This window comes from Temnothorax americanus, unplaced genomic scaffold (genome assembly GCF_048541705.1).
Source record: "Temnothorax americanus isolate GAGA-0224 unplaced genomic scaffold, ASM4854170v1 Scaffold27, whole genome shotgun sequence".
NCBI classification, from domain to species: Eukaryota; Metazoa; Arthropoda; class Insecta; order Hymenoptera; family Formicidae; genus Temnothorax; species Temnothorax americanus.
Genome location: NW_027509411.1, coordinates 2,986,897 through 3,008,687, shown reverse-complemented (window position 1 = coordinate 3,008,687; position 21,791 = coordinate 2,986,897). Strand labels below are relative to the sequence as shown.

Genomic DNA, 21,791 nt, shown 5'->3' with positions numbered 1-21,791 from the left:
CTCTCTTTTCTTCTCATTTTCAGCTAGTTTTATATAAATTGGGCAATTCTTGTCAAACGCATTATGCTTATCGTCAACAATTAACTCTAAATTTTTTTGTTTCTTATTTTTGTGTGCACAATTAGTACATTTTAAGTCGGTCGCTTCGCAATCTTTGCTGTTATGTGCACCTCCACATTTACCGCATGCGATCTCTCTCTTACACTCTTTTGCATAATGGTTATATCCGCAACATTTGAAACATCTTGCAATATTAGCGTGGTCAATTACTTTGCACTGTTTCCACCCAAGGCAGACTTTTTCCAAGAGTAACAACATCTTACGCAGTTCCGGGCTCACTTCGATAATTACGCTAAAGTCATTTTTCTTGTCATTCACAATTCTCTTAACAATTTTCATTTCAACATTTTGGCAACAATTCTTCAAATTATTTTGTTCAATAATACTCTCAACAATTTCCTTATCTGATAAAGCCGCTTCCTCTTTATCAATCCACACGAGTTTCACGAATTTCTTTTTTGTTTTAAGAATTTGAACATTAAATTTTGCGCCAATTTTCTCGACAACATCTTTTTGCAATTTTTTTCTATCGTCAACATTCTTACATTTAACAACAACCGTTCCATTATTTTTTTCTTTAATACTCGTGATTCCGACTCCGAGCTCCTTAACATTAATATTCCTTTTGACATTGTTTAAATTATCATTCTTGTTGATGTTTCCACTTGCTGCAACGTCATCGTCAGCTGGCTTTACGATAATCATCGCCTCGGCCTTTTTCTTATTTTTTTGGAGCGCGTTTGCATAAGACACATTTGAAATGCAACTATCAACTACAGCATTGTTATGAAGGTTTCCTAACATCTTTCTCATATCTTCCATCTCCCTCCTCCAACTGTCTTTCTCAGCTCTAACTATTTCTTCCATCTCCTTTTTCAACTTGTCTGCTTCAAATTTAACAATATCTGTTATTATGTTTTTTATTTCCTTTTTGGTAACCATTTCATCATTTATCTTGTACACCAACCAGTCTATCTTCTTCTCCATATTGGATCCTCCTTGTTGTTTTTCTTCTGTCTGCGCTGAAGATTTCACCGCCGAGCTAGTTACACCACTATTACCATCTTTTAATATGCATACCTCGGTTTTTCCAGGACAATTAATAAGTTCATTCGCCGCATTATACACCTTATGAAGTTTATGACAGCCTCGATGAAAACTCTTGTCACATGGTATATATCTAATTAACTCCTTTTTAATTTCCTTTTTACACTGCTTACATATGTGACTCGTCGACTCACTCATATCTTATTACCATAAAGTCGAGAGCTCTTCCTTATCGACCACTTAAGATAAAGCGCATAGGCACGCGAGCAGAGCAGTGTGGATGGAACAGGTGGAACAGGTGGACACGCACATGCGCACCAGCGAAATTCACCTCCCGATGAAAACAGAGCCCAAGAGTTAGGCTAGATTGCCGGAAACTTAATTGTCACCGAAAAGGCAACAAGCAGGCGGAATATTAATCTATCGTTCGTGAAAAGCAACGAAAACTCTTATGTGCCTGTAACAAAAATTGCCCAGAGGCAGCTTGCGGCAGAGAAATGTTCAATCAAAGCAGGAGCAGCAAACAGACACGCACGTTGTACTCACCAGAGAGAGAGAGAGAGAGAGAGAGAGAGAGAGAGAGAGAGAGAGAGAGAGAGAGAGAGAGAGAGAGAGAGAGAGAGAGAGAGAGAGACAGAGACAGAGACAGAGACAGAGACAGAGACAGAGACAGAGACAAAGGGAGAGGGAGAGAGAGAGAGACTATTTGCGTGTCTTAATACACATGTTCTCCGGGGCGAAGCCCGGCGGGGCATGCTAGTGCTGGGGATATTATGATATTGCCAAGAATTGCACGAGACAGGAAACATGCTATAAATGTGCAGGAAATCATAAGGCGAACGAATGTACGATGGCAAAGAAGAGGTGTGTAAACTGTACCTTTATGAATCAGACATACAACTTGAAAATAAATAAACAGAATAATAAGTTTCTTTTGCCAGTATATAGAATAACAATTAAAGTAATTTAAATCGACCTGACTGGCAATATATATAACGTCTTTCCGATATGAACATTGAAAAACTGAGCCAACTTGGTTGTCGGATTCACACAGCACTTTCTTTCAGATCAATATCGAGACATTATTAATTTTGACCATGGTTTTGGTCAGTTGATGTAATTTCTAAATTAAATAGTTTTTAATTTTATTGCGAAAAATATTACCCCAGCCAGAGTTTGAACCTGGAACCTCCCGTATACCGTGCGGGTGTCGTGTCAATTCGACCACTGGGGCTGTAGTAATATTTATCGCAATAACAACTGTAAGATGGAGCACCGATTACTAGGTCGACGGTGTATAATAAACAGATGAACATTGAAAATATCGGTTCATATCGGAAAGACGTTATATATATTGCCAGTCAGGTCGATTTAAATTACTTTAATTGTTATTCTATATACTGGCGAAAGAAATTTATTATTCTGTTTATTATACACCGTCGACCCTAGTAATCGGTGCTCCATCTTACAGTTGTTATTGCGATAAATATTACCACAACCCCAGTAGTCGAATTTGCACGACACCCGCACGGTATACGGGAGGTTCCAGGTTCAAACCTTGGCTGGGGTAATATTTTTCGTAATAAAATTAAAAACTATTTAATTTAGAAATTACATCAACTGACCAAAACCATGGTCAAAATTAATAATGTCTCGATATTGATCTGAAAAAAAGTGCTGTGTGAATCCGACAAACCAAGTTGGCTCACAGTTTTTCAATGTTCATATCGGAAAGACGTTATATATATTGCCAGTCAGGTCGATTTAAATTACTTTAATTGAAAATAAATGTTGAACACGAGGCGCTGGATTCGGAATGTCCAACATTTAAGAAAGTATTGGGAGAGGAGAAAAAAAGAGCCGGCTGGAAAGATACAATATACCAACCACAGGAAAAAGCTGAATTACTCTGGTATACGAACCCAAGCAGCATTTTTCGGTTAACTTTCCGACTAAGGACTACTTTTCTACTAATCACAACGTTGTAAGCGGTTCAAGAAAGTTATAAAATGTAACTTATAATTACTAACGTTTTTTGGACGTTGTCTAAACGTTAAAATTACGACGTGCTTTTTTTATCACTTTCCCAACGTCAAATTCGAAACAGTTTAAGTCCTATTACTCGACGTTAAGATATTTAACGTTCGCCTGACGTTATACTCAGCACTACACTTTTCGAGCGACTTCAATACGTAATTCCCAACGTAAACCAACGTTTTGTTATCAAACGTTGTAAAACGCTAACGTTGTGAAACGTCGCCTGTGGTCATTTCTGACTGACGTTAAGAAATCGCGAGAAATGGTAACAAATTCTGCCTAAAAAAATGTAGAGCAGATTACTGCTGCGTCAAGCGGGCATCGTCGACGGCAATTCGCGGCGTCGTGCGTGAGCTATGAGGACTATGCGACGAATGTTGACGATCCACGGCCGAACCGGTCCATTTCATCTCACGCGGTTATCGTCGCGTCGTCGGGAAATAACGCGCGCGCGCCGCGCGGTTCACAGCTCGAGAGCGCGTTTGCTCGGCTGCACGGCTGCCATAACCATGCTCTAGATCATCATATAGATGGTATTGCATAGGTCGGATTTGGTTAAGATATACGACTCATTCGCAAATCTAGTATAGAATTTTCAACTAATTAATACTTTATCGACATGTTAAGTCAGTTTGGCGACCTTGTTAAGACTTTTAGTCAATATAGGTACAATTTTGCCTACAGTGGTATACTACTTAGTTTGGAAAAGTCGGAAAAAGTTAATTATTTTATACGAAAAGACAAATTTTAGTAGAATTTATCGCACCTTTTACTACGTAAAGTTTGATCTAGTGTGGAACGCTGACTTCGCCATTTTCATTCCTCGAAGAGGAAGGCAAATAATCCGCCATTTTCCAGTATATTTAGATTTAAATTTTTTAACGCACTTTATTAACAATTTAAAGCATTTATATAATATCTGTTGTTAAAGTTTTGACAACATATTTATCTTAAAAGTAATTTTGATGAAAAAAAATTAAAATCTACACTTTGGAAAATTTTAGTTATTTATTAGAATATTTAGTAAATTGGAATATTTTAGAAAGGATTCGTCTAATTTCGACCTATCATTTCCACATTTATCAATAAAGTGGGTTTTGTTATACAATTTCAGTGCTGGGTTCGTGTATTTATGGCAAAATTACAATAGTATCAAAGACTGCGCAAACTATATTTTTCCTATAAAGCCATTTTATTTGTGCCAAATTGATAAGTACGTATTATGATACATTTATTACACCAATGCCGTCATATGGTTTGAATGGAAGCACGAAAACTACACCTAAAATGTACGTTGTGAAAAAATAACCTCAGGTCTAGCAGAGTGTACAAAATCAAAGTTTACATACCAACGTTAAAACTGGTGGAAAAAATGTAACCTCAATTTAACTTATATAAGTCGGATTCCAACGTTGGTACAACCTAAATTTGATTCCCCAAATTAGTGCAAAAGAGGGTTGAAACGACGTAGCAAAAACGTTGGATACCAACGTTAAGTGTGTTTATCTTAACGTCGGGCGGACGTCAAAATGCTGCTTGGGAAGACACAAGGCTGTCCGGCGCATAAGGATGAAATTCGACATCAGGTTATGAAGAGGGTAAATTCTGCGATTCGAGAGTTATCCGAGACTAGATTGACTATAGAATGTGATGATAGTGAGGTCAAAGCGTTTGATACAATAGATAGAGTAACACTAGAGGATAAATTATATCAGTTTTGTACCAGGATATAGTATAGTTAGGTGTGATGTTAAAAATAGAAATACAGAAGGAGTAATTAGTGTAAAACTGTTGATTGCGAAAGAATTTGTCTAAAGGTGTGACAACAGTAGAGTGTCATTCGCCGAGTGAGTCAAATGGCGATTTTGTGAGACATCTGGAGGATACGGTTGAAGATCTAATAATAAAGTATGACTGTATAATGATAGGGGACTTTATTATAGATATAATTGGTAGAGATTCATTTTACATAAAGAAATTATTAACGGTAATGCAAAACCTAGGGATGAGGCAATACGTTGATTGTCCAACGCGAGTTACAAAAGATAGTCGAACGATGATAGATTTAATTTTTTCGAATAAGGAAGTAAAGGTACAAGTGTGAATGGGAAACCTAAAATAACGGACTATGCATGGCTAAAAGTAGAATTTAATATGAATAAAAAAAGTAATAAATATAAAAAATTTAGCGGCAAGGACTATAGTAAATTTAATGTAGATGATTTCCTTAGAATAATGGAGGAAAGAACTGAGCAAGGTCAAGGGCTAGATATAAGTATTAGGGCTGAGAGCGATTTGCTAACAGTATAGTAACTGTATTGGATACACTGTAGCACCTAAGAAAAAGTTTAAAATTCCGAGAGTATGAGAAGGGAAAAAGTGGTATTCAGATAAAATAAGAATGGCAGCAGTTAGAAGGGATAAGGCTCACAGTAGAGCAATAAGCTCAGGTAAAGAACAGAACTGGGAATTTTTCAAGAATAAAAGAAATGCAGTAATTAAACTTATCAGGGCAAAAAGGAAGGAATGTTATGAGAATATGATAGATAATAATAGGAGTGATCTCCTACAAAAATGTAGAAAACTTTGAAAGAATTAATGGTAATTATGCAGTATAGGGGAAGCACCTCCGATGACCTTGACCTTGAAATATGTTGTCAAGGTCACCCTCCTGAGTAACCTTCAGAAGGTTTTAGCCGTCGCTCGTTTTTTATTAAAAAGTTATTAACAAACAAAAGTTTGGCGACCTCACCGATTTCAATGACCTTGATATATGTTGTCAAGGTCATGACCACGAATGACCTTCAGAAAGTTTTAGCCGTCGCTCGCTATTCGTTAAAAAGTTATTAACAAAAAAAATTTGGAAAGTACAGCATATATAGGTGCATATATAGGTTAGTTGACGCGCTTTAAACACTTAAATACTTTTAAACCGCGTCACTAACCTACATAGGTACGATTTACTGCTTTAAATGTTGTGTTTTGGTAAAGCAGCGATTTTTTCGCAAAATAATGTATTCTCTGCTTTAACAAAAAAATTTCAATTTATCAACAATTTACTGCTTTAAATGTTGTGTTTTGGTAAAGCAGCGATTTTTTCGCAAAATAATGTATTCTCTGCTTTAACAAAAAAATTTCAATTTATCAACAATTTACTGCTTTAAATGTTGTGTTTTGGTAAAGCAGCGACTTTCTCGCGAAATAAATTATTCTCTGCTTTAAAGAAAAACGTAATATTAGTCGTTTATGCCTCTCAGTACTTAAAATAACTGCTATATTTTTGAAACTTTTTTTGTTTATAACTTTTTAATAAAAAACGAGCGACGGCTAAAACCTTCTGAAGGTCACTCAGGAGGGTGACCTTGACAACATATGTCAAGGTCAAGGTCATCGGAGGTGCTTCCCCTATACTGCATAATTACCGAATTAATTAAGGGTGAGCAAAGGGGTTCAGAGAACATCGATAATGTAGATTTTGAAATATCAGAAGACATAGAAGAATGCAATATAGCTGATGAATTTAATATATATTATGTAAAAAATATTAGCAACATTGTGCAATCTATTAGTAATAAGGGGATAAAAGGCACAGGTAGGAGACCTATTTATGTAATTAAGAATAAGGGAATTATGAAAAATTTTGAGCCATTTAGTACAACAGAAGGCTAATAAAGCTCAATCAATCTCTCTCTCTCTCTCTCTCTCTCTCTCTCTCTCTCTCTCTCTCTCTCTCTTTTTCTGCCTTACCAATATTTCAAAGCTGTTTTTGTATTTGCCTCTCTGTTACCGTAAGATCGTCGTCTATAAAGATCCTGCATTCTCTTCCAAGCTCTCCTTGTTTTTCGCCATTATCTCTCTCTTAGCTTCCCAGCTATTCAATTTTACCAGGTTCATTGTGTACTTCCCACGTTTGATTTCATACACTTCCTCAACTTCCATCCTCTTTATGTTGTTTTTCCTTCTTCTTCTCTCTACCATTTTCCAGTTTTTTTCTGTCTTTTTTACTCTTTTTTCAGGTCGTTGCTTCCTTTAATTTCGTTTTTGCTTTTCTTCGATTCCTGGAGTTTCTCCTCTAACCGTTTTACTCTGTTTTCTATGCTCGTTTTTTGTTGGTCCCATATCATTACCCTCCTTCTTTATTTTTTCCTCAGTTCCTGTATCTTTTTCTTTATCTCATCTTTTTTCTTTTCTTTTTCTGTTTGTCTATTCTCGCCAAAATCTCCTTTAATATTCTTTCCGCTTTTATATTACTGAACTTTCTCTCTCTTTATTATATTTGGCGATCTTATTATTCTTGCTTTTTTATTGAATCTTTCTAAGATTTCTTTTTTGGTTTTTTTCCGCCACTTCTTTTTCTTCCTCTCTTTCTCTTTTCTTTAAGTAGTTTTTAATGGATTCTAAGCTTCCCGTCTTTTCTCAGTCGCGATAATTTCTCTGCCCTCGTTGGTCTGCCCCCTGTATTCTTTCTTCTTTCAACTTCTTTACTTTTTTTTGTCACCTCTCTGCGTTCTAATGCTCCTCTCTCCGCACCCCTTTTTCTTTTCTTTGCTTCTTCCTCTTTTTTCCTCTTATGCTGTTTCCTTACTTTTAGGTTTACTTTGTTTTGTTACTTCCTTTCTTATCGGTTGGCTCTTACCAACTTTGTTTTTCTATGCATCTTTCTCATATGTACGCCCAGTAAGCAAGAAACATCAAGAAACATTTTACATTACAGCAACGTTTTAACATTAATGCAATGTAGTTGAAATGTTTCTTGACGTTTCTTGCTTACTGGGCGCTCTGTCTCTCTTTTCTTTCTCTATGCTCCTTCGGTTTTTGCTTTCTAACCTCCAAATTTTTACCGTCCTTGTATAATTAAAAAACCCGTCGATATTACGGTTCCTTCACTTTATATTTATCTATGCAATCATTGTTGCATTTTGGCGCTTACAAACGACCTGAAACATAAACGCCCTGAGGCGATGGAACAGCAGATAACTTCGAAAAAATGCGGACTTCTTTTTCTTCTTTATTTCCTTGGTTCCTGCCTCTTTTCAGAGGACAATACGGCCAACTTTGCCCACTATTTGTACTATGTCGTGATAGGCTTGCTGTTTTGGCTCGTGAGTTGTCGAGCTGCTTGACGGCTACTAGAGTGGGATGCTTCCATAGGCCGATGAATAAATATACTCGTGAGTTGTCGATCGTGGTTGCAAAAGGAAGATGGGGGACCATTAGAGGAGTCAAAGCGGGGTGGGGTAGTATGGAGGGGTGCCGTTGGTTGGTCGTGCGCGCGCGCAAGCGCGCGAGCTATAAATTAATGTCAGCTGTTTTGCAGAAAAGCATAATTAGTCAACAAATCGTATTTGAAGGTTTCTTTAATACTGCGAAGACATCTTCGCATCAAGAGCCCGCGTCGGCTTGTATCGCGACTCGGAGGCGGGTAGCCTTATCGCTAGTAAGCGGACAATGAAAGATGATGTGGTTAATATTTTGTATCGGATTCCCGCAAGCGCATGAGCCGTCGTCGATAATGTTTTTACGGAAAAGACTGTGATTCAGATTATAATGATTTGCTCTTAGTCGGGATATGGTAACTACAGCGTTTTGCTTTAAACCTGATCTATATACGTAGGCGGTGATACCGAGGGAGAGCTGTGAGGGGAGAGTGTTGAACTGAGGTTAAAACAAAAGTTTTTTGGAGAGTGTACCGAGTTGAGTGTGCTTGAGAGAGAAGAAAAAGAATTGGAAGGGCTAAGTTGAAAGGGAGGAGATTGACAATTTTCAACTCTACTGCGAGCTTCTAAATAAGGAATATTTTCTCTGGCTGCAATGTCGATTATTTGTTTTTGTTTTATAAAAACGGGACAAGTGGAAGACGTGGGTATATGATTGCCCTTACAATTTATACACAGGGGGGGGGGTATATTTTTCTGGGGCATTCCTTTTTAGGAGTGTGTGCTTTTAGCTTGCATTTGCAGCAACGTGCCTTGCTGCGACAGTTCGAGCTAATATGTCCATACCGGTAGCAAGAATAGCAGATCTGGACTTGGGGAATGTACGGTTCCACTTTTAGCTTTGTTTTAAATATGGAAATTTTGGAGAAAATAATTTGCCCCTCAAATTTGATCATAATAGTTTTAGATAGAGAAAACGTGGATTCTCCTTCCGTATGCGCCGATTAAGACGCTGGACGGATAGGATTTTAATGGAAGACTCGATTTCCTGAGTTCTGTATCCGAGAAGCAGAGCAATAAGATGTTTCGCTATCGTCATAGCTATGCGCATTATTTTAAAAGACGGGATGAGTGCGAGTAAATTATGTTTTTTGAGCGCGGTGTGTTTAATGACGCAATTTGCCGCTTGGTAAACTCGTAGACAGAAAGATTGTCCGACTTATACACCCGTATTCATACTATGAATACGGCTCAAAGTTGGACAACCTTTCGGACAACCTTTCTATCCGCGACCATACGTGTTAATGACTTTGTTATTACCGATCGTACGGATTTCCGCAATGTCCTCTTCAAAGGATTCGCTAATAACTTTTGAAATTATAATAAAGCATCGGGAGCTTTGTTAGCTTCCGCGTACTGGAAATGGACGAGAAAAGGCGGAAGATTTGTGGAGGTATATCGGTTTGCCTCTCTACGGTATTTTTTGGAGGATGTCAGGGGGGAGGAGGACAACGAGCCTCCCTTGTTGCGGATATATTATTTTCGGTTGGGCGTTTTACGCCCCTTCTTGGGTCATTATTGTAATTAGCGGAATCGATTTCCATAGCGGAATCCGTGGGAGAATCACGTTCTGTATTATGGCTTGCGACCGCGGCTTCAGGAATTAACGCGTTGTTTTTATTATGATTTTCCGTCAAGTTGTTTTGCTCGGGGTTTTTGTTGAGGCCCGCGTTAAATTAAATTATTACACATGTTTCAGTGGTCGAATTGGTACGACGCCCTACACGGAATAAGGGAGGTTCCAGGTTCGAACCCTGGCTGAGGTAATATTTTTCGCAATAAATTTAATAAATTAATTTAATAAAAATGAGATGCTTATATGTAAGTATCAAAGATTAAATCAATTTAGAAACGACTAACCCATGGTCGAAAAAGTCTTTACGATTAATCTGACCAAAACCAATGGTCGAATTGTCACGACATTAGCCAAACGTTGTCGAATATAAAAATAGAGTCTTTCTCGATAATTATCCAATTTTTCTTGAATAAAAGAGTCAATTCTTCTGCAATTTTGACCAGACTTCAAGCATAATTTAACAATAAATGTTTGTTACAGACAAGAGTGTATAATTGAGCAAAATTACTTCAAAAAGGAAGAAATTGTGTGAAAAATGAATCTCACGCTCAGTGACTAATTGTAAGAACTTCTGTGTATCCCAACATCATTGTTCTGGAAGCTTCCAGAACGATGGAACAAGTGTATTGTAGTCAAGTAATATATATTAAAAAATGTGAAACATTCCGGTGATGTTGTACGTAACATGTATAGAAACAAATGCCCGTTTATATTTAATTTAAACTACCTTCATCTACGGTGTAATTTATAAAATAAATTGCTTAAAAAGCTTGTTAAACTTTTTAATATACATTTACTACATTCTGTATGTTTATCTTACGTTTTTCATTGTTTTGACTTCTTATGACCAAAGTATCAGCACACAATGATATGCAAGCAGGATATAGTGGTTCTGAAGAAATACCTTTCCATCTTGGATTACCCAATAAACGTCCTTGGTAACTATACAACAATACAGTATTCCATTCCACAATTAAGAAGTGCCTAGAAAAAAATTATTTTTATATAATTACGTTATTGCAAAATACATATACAGATAATTTCATTAATTGCTTACAACTGAACATTGCCAATCTGCAAATTCTGATTTAAATAAAACTGTATAACATTACCGCTCGAAAGTTTGAAACATTCTACAGGGTGTTTCCTAAGTAAGTATTAAAGATTGAAGAAAATATTATGTGGCTTATTTTAGGGAAAAAAGGTCTTATAAATCCATTTATATCCATAATTTCAATTTTTTACTTAAAAAACACTGTATAATTTTCGGATAAAATCACAAGTCATGACATTTACTATTATTTTATTGAAAATATTGGTAAATTTCTATATTAGAGTCCGATTTGCCTCAAAATTTATATGGAACTTCCATTCGGTCTAGAATTAGCAGTTATAATATTTTAAAGGCCCATTTTCGTTTGAACACATAACGATTGGACACCGCTCAATTGAACACGTAATATTGGACACGTTTTATATACAGGGTGCCCCAGAATTCTTGGTACTTTTTTTATATCTAGATAGAGCGAGCCAAACTGGGTCGAAAAGTCATGTACCATTTTGTTATTTTCGCAATAGTTGACGAGTTATTAATGATTAAAAATCGACGTATTAGCCCGCCCTCCGCCAAATCCAAGCGCGCGGCGAGATGCGGCCGCCCCGCGGTCGGCGCGCGGGCAGTTGTTTACTACAAGCGGCGATGATTACGCACGAGCGGCGCGTAACGCCGGGCCCCTGTCCTAAGCGATGATAGTTTCTCGCCTATTTTTAAATAGAAATAAAATTTTCTAACAACATAGAAAATTTTTTTGTGCGTACGTATGTACATATGTGTGCACATGCATACACAAGAAAATATTAATTCTTCTGCTTAAAAAAAGCGATTACTCAATTTACCTTTTTTTTTTTTAGTAAGTAACGGTTGTCTTTAACCAAGAATATTTTCATGATAATAGTCTTAAAATGTACAAATTTTATAAAGAGTCTTTATTATGTACTCGAAAAAAGAATTTATACTTCTTCAAAGAACATAATAAAATTTTATCAAAGAAAAGTCAAAATAATAAATAAAATAATGAAGATCCTCGAGATTAAAATAGGAGAAGGCTATGAGGGTCAGATCACAGTGCGTAATATCAGAAATAAGTGATTTATTCGTCGTTTTGATCCATTACATCGATCCGTACGTTTCGGCTCAGTTTTGAGCCATCTTCAGCGGTAGTTACAGAAATTAAGTTACACGTTCTCCGTACCGTATGGTGAGTTTACTGATTCAAAGTATCAGAAACATAGACCAATTGATCCATATCTGTAAATTTGTTCAATTAATGTTGAGATATTAAAAAGATCCCTTAGGAAACTCACCATTCGGTCTGAAAAACGTGGAATACAGAGCCATGTATACATAATGAATACTCTCTGCGAGAAGACTTGACGATCTTTATCGACACTATTATTTATTTTATTTAAGTAATATTATCAAGAAAACACACACACACACACACACATTTTTTGTAAAGATCATCGTTACTTAAAAGAAGAGAAAACTGAGTAATTGGTTTTCTTAGCACTAAAATGATATTTTTTTACGTGTGCGTATACGGCACGCCATTTTACTATTTAATATCATCATAAAAATTCTATCAAATTAAATCGATACTTAAAGAAAAGAAATTATTATTATGTCTAGACATACTTATAATTTATCGAATTATTATTAAGCTATAATTAAAAATGCAGAATTACAATTATGTCTAGACAAAATATTAATTTTGAATTTATTTTACGTTATGACATAAAAAATTTTCGGGAATTAAAATTATGTACATAATTGTAATTCCCGAATTTTACTTACGTGCGCAATTTTAATACTTGAATTTCTATTATGTACACACATTCGTAATTCTGGAATTACTCTCTGTATTCCACGTTTTTCAGACCGAATGGTGAGTTTCCTAAGGGATCTTTTTAATATCTCAACATTAATTGAACAAATTTACAGATATGGATCAATTGGTCTATGTTTCTGATACTTTGAATCAGTAAACTCACCATACGGTACGGAGAACGTGTAACTTAATTTCTGTAACTACCGCTGAAGATGGCTCAAAACTGAGCCGAAACGTACGGATCGATGTAATGTATCAAAACGACGAATAAATCACTTATTTCTGATATTACGCACTGTGATCTGCGTCTGACCCTCATAACCTTCTCCTATTTTAATCTCGAAGGTCCTCATTATTTTATTTATTATTTTGACTTTTCTTTGATAAAATTTTATTATGTTCTTTGAAGAAGTATAAATTCTTTTTTCGATTACATAATAAAGACTCTTTCTAAAATTTGTACATTTTAAGACTATTATCATAAAAATATTCTTGCTTAAAGACAACCGTTACTTACTAAAAAAAAAAAAAAAGGTAAATTGAGTAATCGCTTTTTTAAGCAGTAGAATTGATATTTTCTTGTGTATGCATGTGCACACATATGTACACGTACGCACAAAAAAATTTTCTATGTTGTTAGAAAATTTTATTTCTATTTAAAAAAGGCGAGAAACTATCATCGCTTAGGACAGGGGCCCGGCGTTACGCGCCGTTCGTGCGTAATCATCGCCGCTTGTAGTAAACAACTGCCCGCGCGCCGACCGCGGAGCGGCCGCATCTCGCCGCGCGCTTGGATTTGGCGGAGGGCGGGCTAATACGTCGATTTTTAATCATTAATAACTCGTCAATTATTGCGAAAATTGCAAAATGGTACATGACTTTTCGACTCAGTTTGGCTCGCTCTATCTAGATATAAAAACGTACCAAGAATTCTGGGGCACCATGTATATTCGACATTGCACTATTGAATACCACACGATTAAGCGGGGAGCACACATTTCTGCACAACGCATAATGCGTAAGCATAAGAAAATTGATTGATTTATTTCCTTATGCACATGTGTATGGATCAATCAATTTTCTTATGTTTACGCATTATGCGTTGTGCAGAAGACGCGCTTTAGGCATCGCGCGTGGTTGCACTGGGTTCCGCTCCCTGCGGAGAGCTCCACCTCCAAAAAACTAACACAACAATGACTCACACAACAATTGGGTCAGTCCGGTCAGCATACGTGTCCAATTGTGTGGTGTCCGATTGTGCGGGGACCAATCGTGCGGTGTCCGATCGTGCGGTTTCCGATTGAGCGGTGTCCAATAGTGCAATGTGCGTGTCCAATTGTGCTGTGTCCAATCGTACTGCGTCCAATCGTACTGCGTCCAATCATGCGGTGTCCAATCAAGCAGTGTCCCATAAAACGTGTCAAATGGTACGTGTCTAATCGAGCAGTGTCCAATCGCAATGTTTGAACAGGATATGCACTATTTTAAAGCGCCGGAAACAATTTATTATCCTTAGGGAAAATCATGAAGTTGCCGTTTTAAACGCTTCTCATTTAAGAACATTATTAAATTATACGTAATTTCTTACAGCACATATCTGTTTTTAGGTTTTTAGGTTAGGTTAGGTTAGTTGGTTGGATGTTGAGTCTGACTGGGGTCTTCGTGGAGCACGGACGTGCCTCGCGAGCGCTCCGTGTTATATATATAAGTGCTACCTATAATTAAATTTTTTCTGTGTAAGCTCGATCCGTGGTAATACGTGCTGAAAATCCATACCGTGCCATGTATAATTTTCTGTGTTTTTCACATTAATTATGGAAATATCCATACTTTCATTTTCTACATGGGCGTGCCAGCTGTTGCGGCTCCAATTAATGTAATAATAAATAAGAATTAAGAAAGACCGAGAAGAACAATAGGGAACGCGACCGCGACAGCCCGAAAGAAATTACGCAAAGCCGAATCAGCAAGAGATGAGTTGCGCGATCGGCCCACATACGATCGAGCAACTCAGCGATATCGAAGGGCAGGACGAGGATACAAAAGGAAGCGACAACAGGAAACGAGAGGGCAATGTGAGTCAGGGAGCAGAGCAGTAACGGGCATTTTCTGTAATAACGGTCAATCAGAGTTAATTATACGATCAATTTATTAAAAGTGCCGTGTGTTGTAATCATTAATAATCCCGCCTCCTCCGTGGACCAAAAAAATCCGGTGTCCCTATCCAAAACGGGGCACAACACAGCGTACGTTGTGCCGCGTGGCATGCACCTTGGCACTTGATATTGTAAAATATTATCAATCCGCGCCGTATCACCGCGGATTGTTAATTGGGGGGGCTTTCTCTTTTTACTGTGCATCACGCCATGCAAATAATATTTTATATTTTGCAAGAATTTTATCAAATTCGATAATTTATATTACTCGTGCCATGCCCGCATGAGACATGATGTCCGTTATATTCGCACATTGAGAGGAGACTTATATATGGACTATATTCTCATACCAAGGATCTTTTTGGAATATACTTTGAGAAGGATGATTTAATTCTAATATAATAAATAATTTTGCTGCAGAATGTGACATATTGCCTAATGTAAGATGAGTTATTGCAACATGACTTGTGATGGTTGTGCGATTATAATGATGTCACTTTATAATGTCTCTTTTGAAACCTTTATTTCTACCATTAGAGTCTTATTTTTATATTTTCTACTCACATAACTGAGTTTTTACTTACAAGGGAACTACCACAACTGTCCGGCTCTAATTTGAATTTTTTTTTAAGTATGTTGTTAAACACAAAAATCCAACAGACACGTATTTTTTTATAAGGGCCCTAATTCATCTTTAGGGGGTGAAACACCCCTTCGAAAAAATCGGTTTTGCTCTTTCTAATAAGAGCAATTGTGTCTCGTCAACGCAACGACGAACAGTGACACATCAACAAAAACTATTGTTGCTGTATTGTGCCGGTCAGGTTAACCAACCATGTTTATTACAATTTCGGAAGTCCTTCAGTAATATTTATGTATAGGTCTGGTAAATTTTTGGTATTCGTTTGCAAGTTTATACCGTTTCTTTGTCTTTTAATGTAAATCATTTCCGATAGTAGTCTGTTGATTGCATTCTATTCTATGCTCTGTCACTACGGAACTACCACCTCCACTCCTCCTTATCTGAGATTCGTGTTCTTTTATTCTCGTTTGCAGCTGTCTACCCGTCTGACTAACATATGACGCATCGCAATCTTTACAATTAATTTTGTAGATAATGTTCCTCATCGAAGAATTAGGAAGAGGATTCTTATGTACCCTAATTAATTTGTTTAATTTATTCATACTGAAGTACGATAATTTTACATTCAGATCTTTTGTAATGTTCTTATATTTCTCCGTTAATGTGGGAACATATGGGATAGTAAAAATTTCAAGATCGTTCCCATTTTGGAATTGAAGATCGACGCAATATACCTTCGGACCGATGCTAAGATAGTTTTGGATTGTATCAACTCCTCAAGTCGCAGATTTAATACCTTCGTTGCCAACAGAGTAGGTGAGATACAGGAATTCACTTTTGTTCAAAGTTGGTCTCATGTGAGTACTGATTGCAACCCTGCGGACATTCTATTGCGGAGAGCCAGTCTTTTAGTTCTCAAAGATGCAAATCTATGGTGGCATGGCCCATCGTGGTTGCGCAACAACGAATCATCATGACCTAGCTTAGAGCGATCTTCAGTTAACGAAGAGGAATTACCGGAGCAGCGAAGAACGATCGTAACTATTTCTGCTTCACAGGAAGAATTCGACATAATCGATAGATTTTCGTCATATACTAGATTGCTTGAAACGATTGCGACATGTTTTAGTTTTGTGCAGAACGCAAGATCCAAACAAGATGCTCGGATGCTTCGATTCAATTTTGGCTCAAGAATTGGAGGCATCCCAAAGGATCATCATCAGAAAAGTACAACGAATAACGTTCTACACGGAAATAGAAGCTATTGAAAATCAAAGAGCAATTAGAAAGAACAGTCGTTTACTTGGTTTAAATTCCTTCTTGGATCACGAGGGATTGTTAAGAGTTGGTGGGCGCCTGATAAACGCCAATATCTCATATAAAACTAAGCATTATTTAATATTACCAGCTCGTCATATCGGCTCACTCGTCTTATAATTAAGCAAGAACATAAGAGATTACTCCATGCAGGACCTCAGGCCACCTTGGCAGCTATAAGAGATCGTTATTGGTCTCTGAGTGCAAGAAGAATTGTTTGCGATGTTGTACACAAGTGTGTCATTTGTGTTAAAGCAAGACCCGCATATCACAGCAAATTATGGGCAATCTTCCGGCTACTCGTGTGACGCCTGTTCGATAATTTTATAATACAAGCGTCGATTATGGTGGTCCCATATCCCTTCAAGAAGGAAAACGAAAAAATTTAAGGCTTGGATTGCAATATTTGTTTATTTCGTCACGAAAGCTGACCACATCAAGGTTGTATCGGATCTAACTTCAGAAAGATTTCTGAGTGCATTAAAGTGTTTCATTGGTCGATGAGGGAGACCGGCTAACATTTATTTAGACAATGGAACCAACTTTGTGGGGGCCAACCGCGAGTTAGAAAAGTTACGGACTTTATTCAACCGAAAAGAGTTTCGAAATAGCATCACGAACAAGATGGCAGAAGACGCCATTACTTGGCACTTTATCCCTCCCCGAGCACTTCATTTCGGTGGGTTATAGGAGTCTGCTGCTCGCTCCACAAAACATCATTTGACTAGAGTCTCCGCCGACGGATCGTTGACATTTGAGGAGGCAGTCACATTATTATCGCAAATCGAGGCGATAGTAAACTCGAGACCCTTAACGCTTTTATCTTCCGATCCTTTAGATCATTCCTACCTAACCCCCGGACATTTTCTAATTGGAGACTTACTTATTTCGTATCCAGAACCTACATTGCAGGATTCGCCATCAAACCGCTTATTTCGCTGGCAGCGTATCAAACAGATGCGTCAGCAATTTTGGAGACAATGGTCAGCTCACTATCTTAATATATTACAACAGCGGTCCAAATGGAAGCAAATTTCAGGGCCCCAGATTCAGATAGGTCAAATTATTGTCGTACGAGAGAATGATTTGCCTCCTTTGTCTTGGATTACTGGTCGGATTGTTGCGATTCATCCAGGAGCTTCCAGGATATGCATATTACCTATTGAAGTTTAGTTCTTTGTGTACTCATATTTTATGTTTCAGGTTGATAAGCCTAGCCCATCAAGGCGCGCGGTATATGTTTGGGCTGTTGACCAAACGATTTTGAAATTTTGTTATAATGGCGCCCTTGCGCAAGAACTGCCACGCAAGAGCTGTCGCTCAAAGGGAACTAAACCTTCCTAGTAATAACGGATATCGCCACATGCCCTCTGGAGGCGCTCGCTTCGTGGCCATTAGCCCGCCAGTACCGACGTTGCCACGCGGTGTCGTTGTATATCGTATCAGAGAGAAAAGTGTAACCGTCCAGAGACGATGGACGTATTATTGTATACGCGCAATAAAGAAAGTCTTAGTAAAAGATATCAAGCGAAGTTCATTTATTTGAAGACGAGAAAATACGTACCGTGCACCCGGCTCAACGAGAGCTGCGCAAACAGTCACTCCAATAAAAAACTAATTAATATGATAATGGGCAATGACAGGGAAAAGTTACCACCCCAGGGTGAACGGACACCCAGGGGTAAGCACGGGGAAGGTACAGTCCCAGCACTCCCCGGGTCGTCGGGACAATGCATCCCGGAGTCACGTGATGGGCTAGCAACCGTCGAGTTAGGGGCGAGTTCGACGGCCAAGTTAGCAATCGCTGCCAGCAAAGAGTCGGAAGATACCGAGATGTTTGAAGACAATTCGCAATAAATAGCGAAGGATGGATTTCACGTTGACTTGGTTAGAGGTATCACTGAGGGGGATTACCTCGATCGCCCGGTTAGTGTTTCTCCTGAACTCCGTCAGTTTTCATCTGAAATGGACTACTTTGTTGAGGTGGACTTCGCAATTACTAGTCGGAGCCAAGATGCGGCTGATAATACGGAAAAAACAATTATAAACGAAGATACTACGTACGTCCCAGACTCCGATGAAAAAGAGGAGTTTAGATCAGAATACTCATTTAGAAGTGAGAAAAGGAAGGCTACAGTGCCAGACTAGAGTTAAGCTCAACAGGGTCTTTTTTCCCCGCAAATTTTTCCAAGCCCGTTCCCTTGGCAGTTTTTTCGCTAGATAGTAGATAGGGACAATGGAAATCTCGTTAATCCATTCATGCGCGTCACTAATTAGATGACGAGGCATTTGGCTACCTTTTCTCTCCCTAAGGAACATTCTCCGGTAAACAAAATTCCTTTAAAGAAAATTAGATACATCGCGGGCAAAAAGGTACTAAGTGAAGGTATCACCCCAGCGGTGACTGGTACATTGATATCAACCACTGTATGAGGGTTATGGAGGGAGGAGATAAGGTAGATAAAATTAGAACTGGTAGTCAGAGATTCGCGGGTCCTCTCAGCAGGTCGATGACAGAAGGTCTGATAAACCTAGAGGAAATTATTAAGACTTTAGTGCAGAAACTGGACGATGCGGGGGATGTTTCTTCTCTCGTGGTCCAAGTTGCTAAACTCACTGAGGAACTTCGTGCCTGTAAAAAAGATGAAGAAAAAATCAAGCAAGAATATACTAGTATAATTAAAAAGAACAGTAAACTTAAGAAGGAGATGAGAGGTCTCCAGTTAAGGTTGACTGCGTTGGAGGATAGCGTAGGACTGAATCAAAATCGCTGAAATCTCCAGTCTTTGTGTTTGGGGCTTCTTAGCGGTCCGGCGCGGGGAGTACTTCTTTCCATAGTCTCCCAACAACTAGACATTGAGACATCTTCTGCTCCTGTGAGGACTGTTGAGACGACTTCATCTTTGGCATCTTCTCATCCTGAGCCTAGTGATCATCACAAAATTGATACTAGCTTTCTTCCACTTCGGCCGCTTCATCAAAGACGTCCGAGAGGGAGAACGAGATCTAGAGGCAATGTTAAACCCAGAGTTACCAGCGATGATCGCCATTCTAGGAAATGGACCGTGATTGAGTCGGGCGCTGAATCTCGCTCTGAGAGGGAAAGTGACACTAGGGCTGGTGAAGTCACGGATGATTACAGACGGCCCGCTTATGATAGCATTCGTCTTGGGAATACCCATCGGATATCAACCTCCGACTAGGTCGAGGATTCAAAAGACGGTTCCACCATTGCGGCAAAATCTGAGATTAAAGAAATAAGCAAAGAGATTATTAAATTGGTCAAACAAAGACACCAACTTAGTAGGAGAGTAACGAATGCGCGTCCTAAAAAGTGTTCTCACAAGGATACTTCGAGGAAGCCTCGTAAGACTTTCTTTCGGAGCCCGGTAGTCAGCGATTCAAACGCGGAAAAAGGAAACAGCCTGGATCAACTGCTAATACACCACGTGACGGATCTACTCGCAGTAAGACCCAACGGAGGCCCCCTAGAACCGCTGCAATTCTAATTACTAACGTGGACACCAAAACATCTTATTTGGATATTTTGAGGAAGGCTCGGGATAAAAAATTTCCCTAAATGATTTAGGAATAGAAACATCTAGGATTAAGAAGGGGATTAACGGCAGCGTCGTGATAGAGATTCCCGGAACTGATGGCGCTTTGAAGGCCGACAATCTTGCAGTCAGGCTGAGAAGTGTTCTGGGAGGATCTACCAGAATAACCAGACCAACAAGGACCGGAGAAATCCGGCTATAAAATATGGACGATTCCACTATGCCCTCGGATATCATCGACAAAATCTCGACTATCGGAGATTGTGATGAGACGTAAATCAAAATTGGAAACGTCCGTCCTATGAGAAACGGCCTTTTTTCTGTATGGGCTAAATGCCCACTTTCTGCGGCCGTGAAGATTGCTGACTTGGGCAAGGTGAGAATTGGATGGACTTTTGCACGGGTCAAGCTGTTAAAGGCTAGGCCCGTGCAATGCTTTAAGTGCTGGCGCTTCGAACACGTCTGCAACAACTGCACATATCAAAAAGATTGCACTGGCCATTGCTTCCGTTGTGGCGCCCAGGACCACAGAATTAATAACTGTTGAAACGACCCGCACTGCGTTATCTGTGCGAGTATTGGTATACAAAGTAATCATCGGCTTGGCTCTATGAAATAATGGGAAGAGGATACGTCAAGGCCTAGGGTTAACGTAAGAGGCAACCGATCATAAATAGCCACTTTTATACAAGCAAATATAAATCGCAGCCGAGAAACTCAAGATCTTTTGATTTTACATGCTAATGAACTGGGTGCCGTGGTGTGCGCGGTATCAGAGCCTACCCGCATGTCCGGCACTCAGCAATGGTTCGCTTCTTCAAATGGCAAAGCCGCCGTATATATAAATGTCCGCATTGCCCAATATCCCGCAGTGCTTGTGGCGCAGTGCATTAATACCGTAGTAGTTAAGTTTAACAACTTGTATATATTTTCCGTATATATTTCGCCGAATGTAAATATGGAGTAATACGCATTTTTTTCGATGAGTTGATAACTCTTTTTACGAGCGTTTCTGATGGCGTTAATGTTGTTGTGTGCGGTGACTTTAATGCCCATTCTAGTTACTGGGGCGTAAACCGCACAGATCTTGAGGGAGAATTACTCATTGCATGGGCTGCACAATTCGACTTGAGACTTGTCAATTCCGGTAATGTTCCTACTTTCGAGAGTCATCAGGGCTCCTCCGTTCTGGATCTCACCTGGGTCTCCCCAAGTTTGGTTAGTAGAGTTGCCGATTGGACGGTCCGTTTGGACTTAGAATTTTTGTCCGATCATAGATATGTGACTTTTCGCATCTCTAACTCCCGCCGGAACTCCTCCACCCTTCCAAGAATGCAACGTTGGAATTTTAAGA

General features: G+C 38.7%; 1 protein-coding gene across 1 annotated transcript in view; it reads right to left on the bottom strand.

The window, feature by feature from the left end:
- The window catches only part of LOC143899394 (intraflagellar transport protein 80 homolog), a 279,705-nt gene that overhangs the window by 46,264 nt on the left and 211,650 nt on the right, over positions 1-21,791 (bottom strand). Inside the window, exon 6 of the mRNA XM_077409653.1 lies at positions 10,757-10,920. Within this exon, the coding sequence (XP_077265779.1) occupies positions 10,757-10,920 (164 nt within the window). The remainder of the gene's footprint in view (positions 1-10,756; positions 10,921-21,791) is intronic.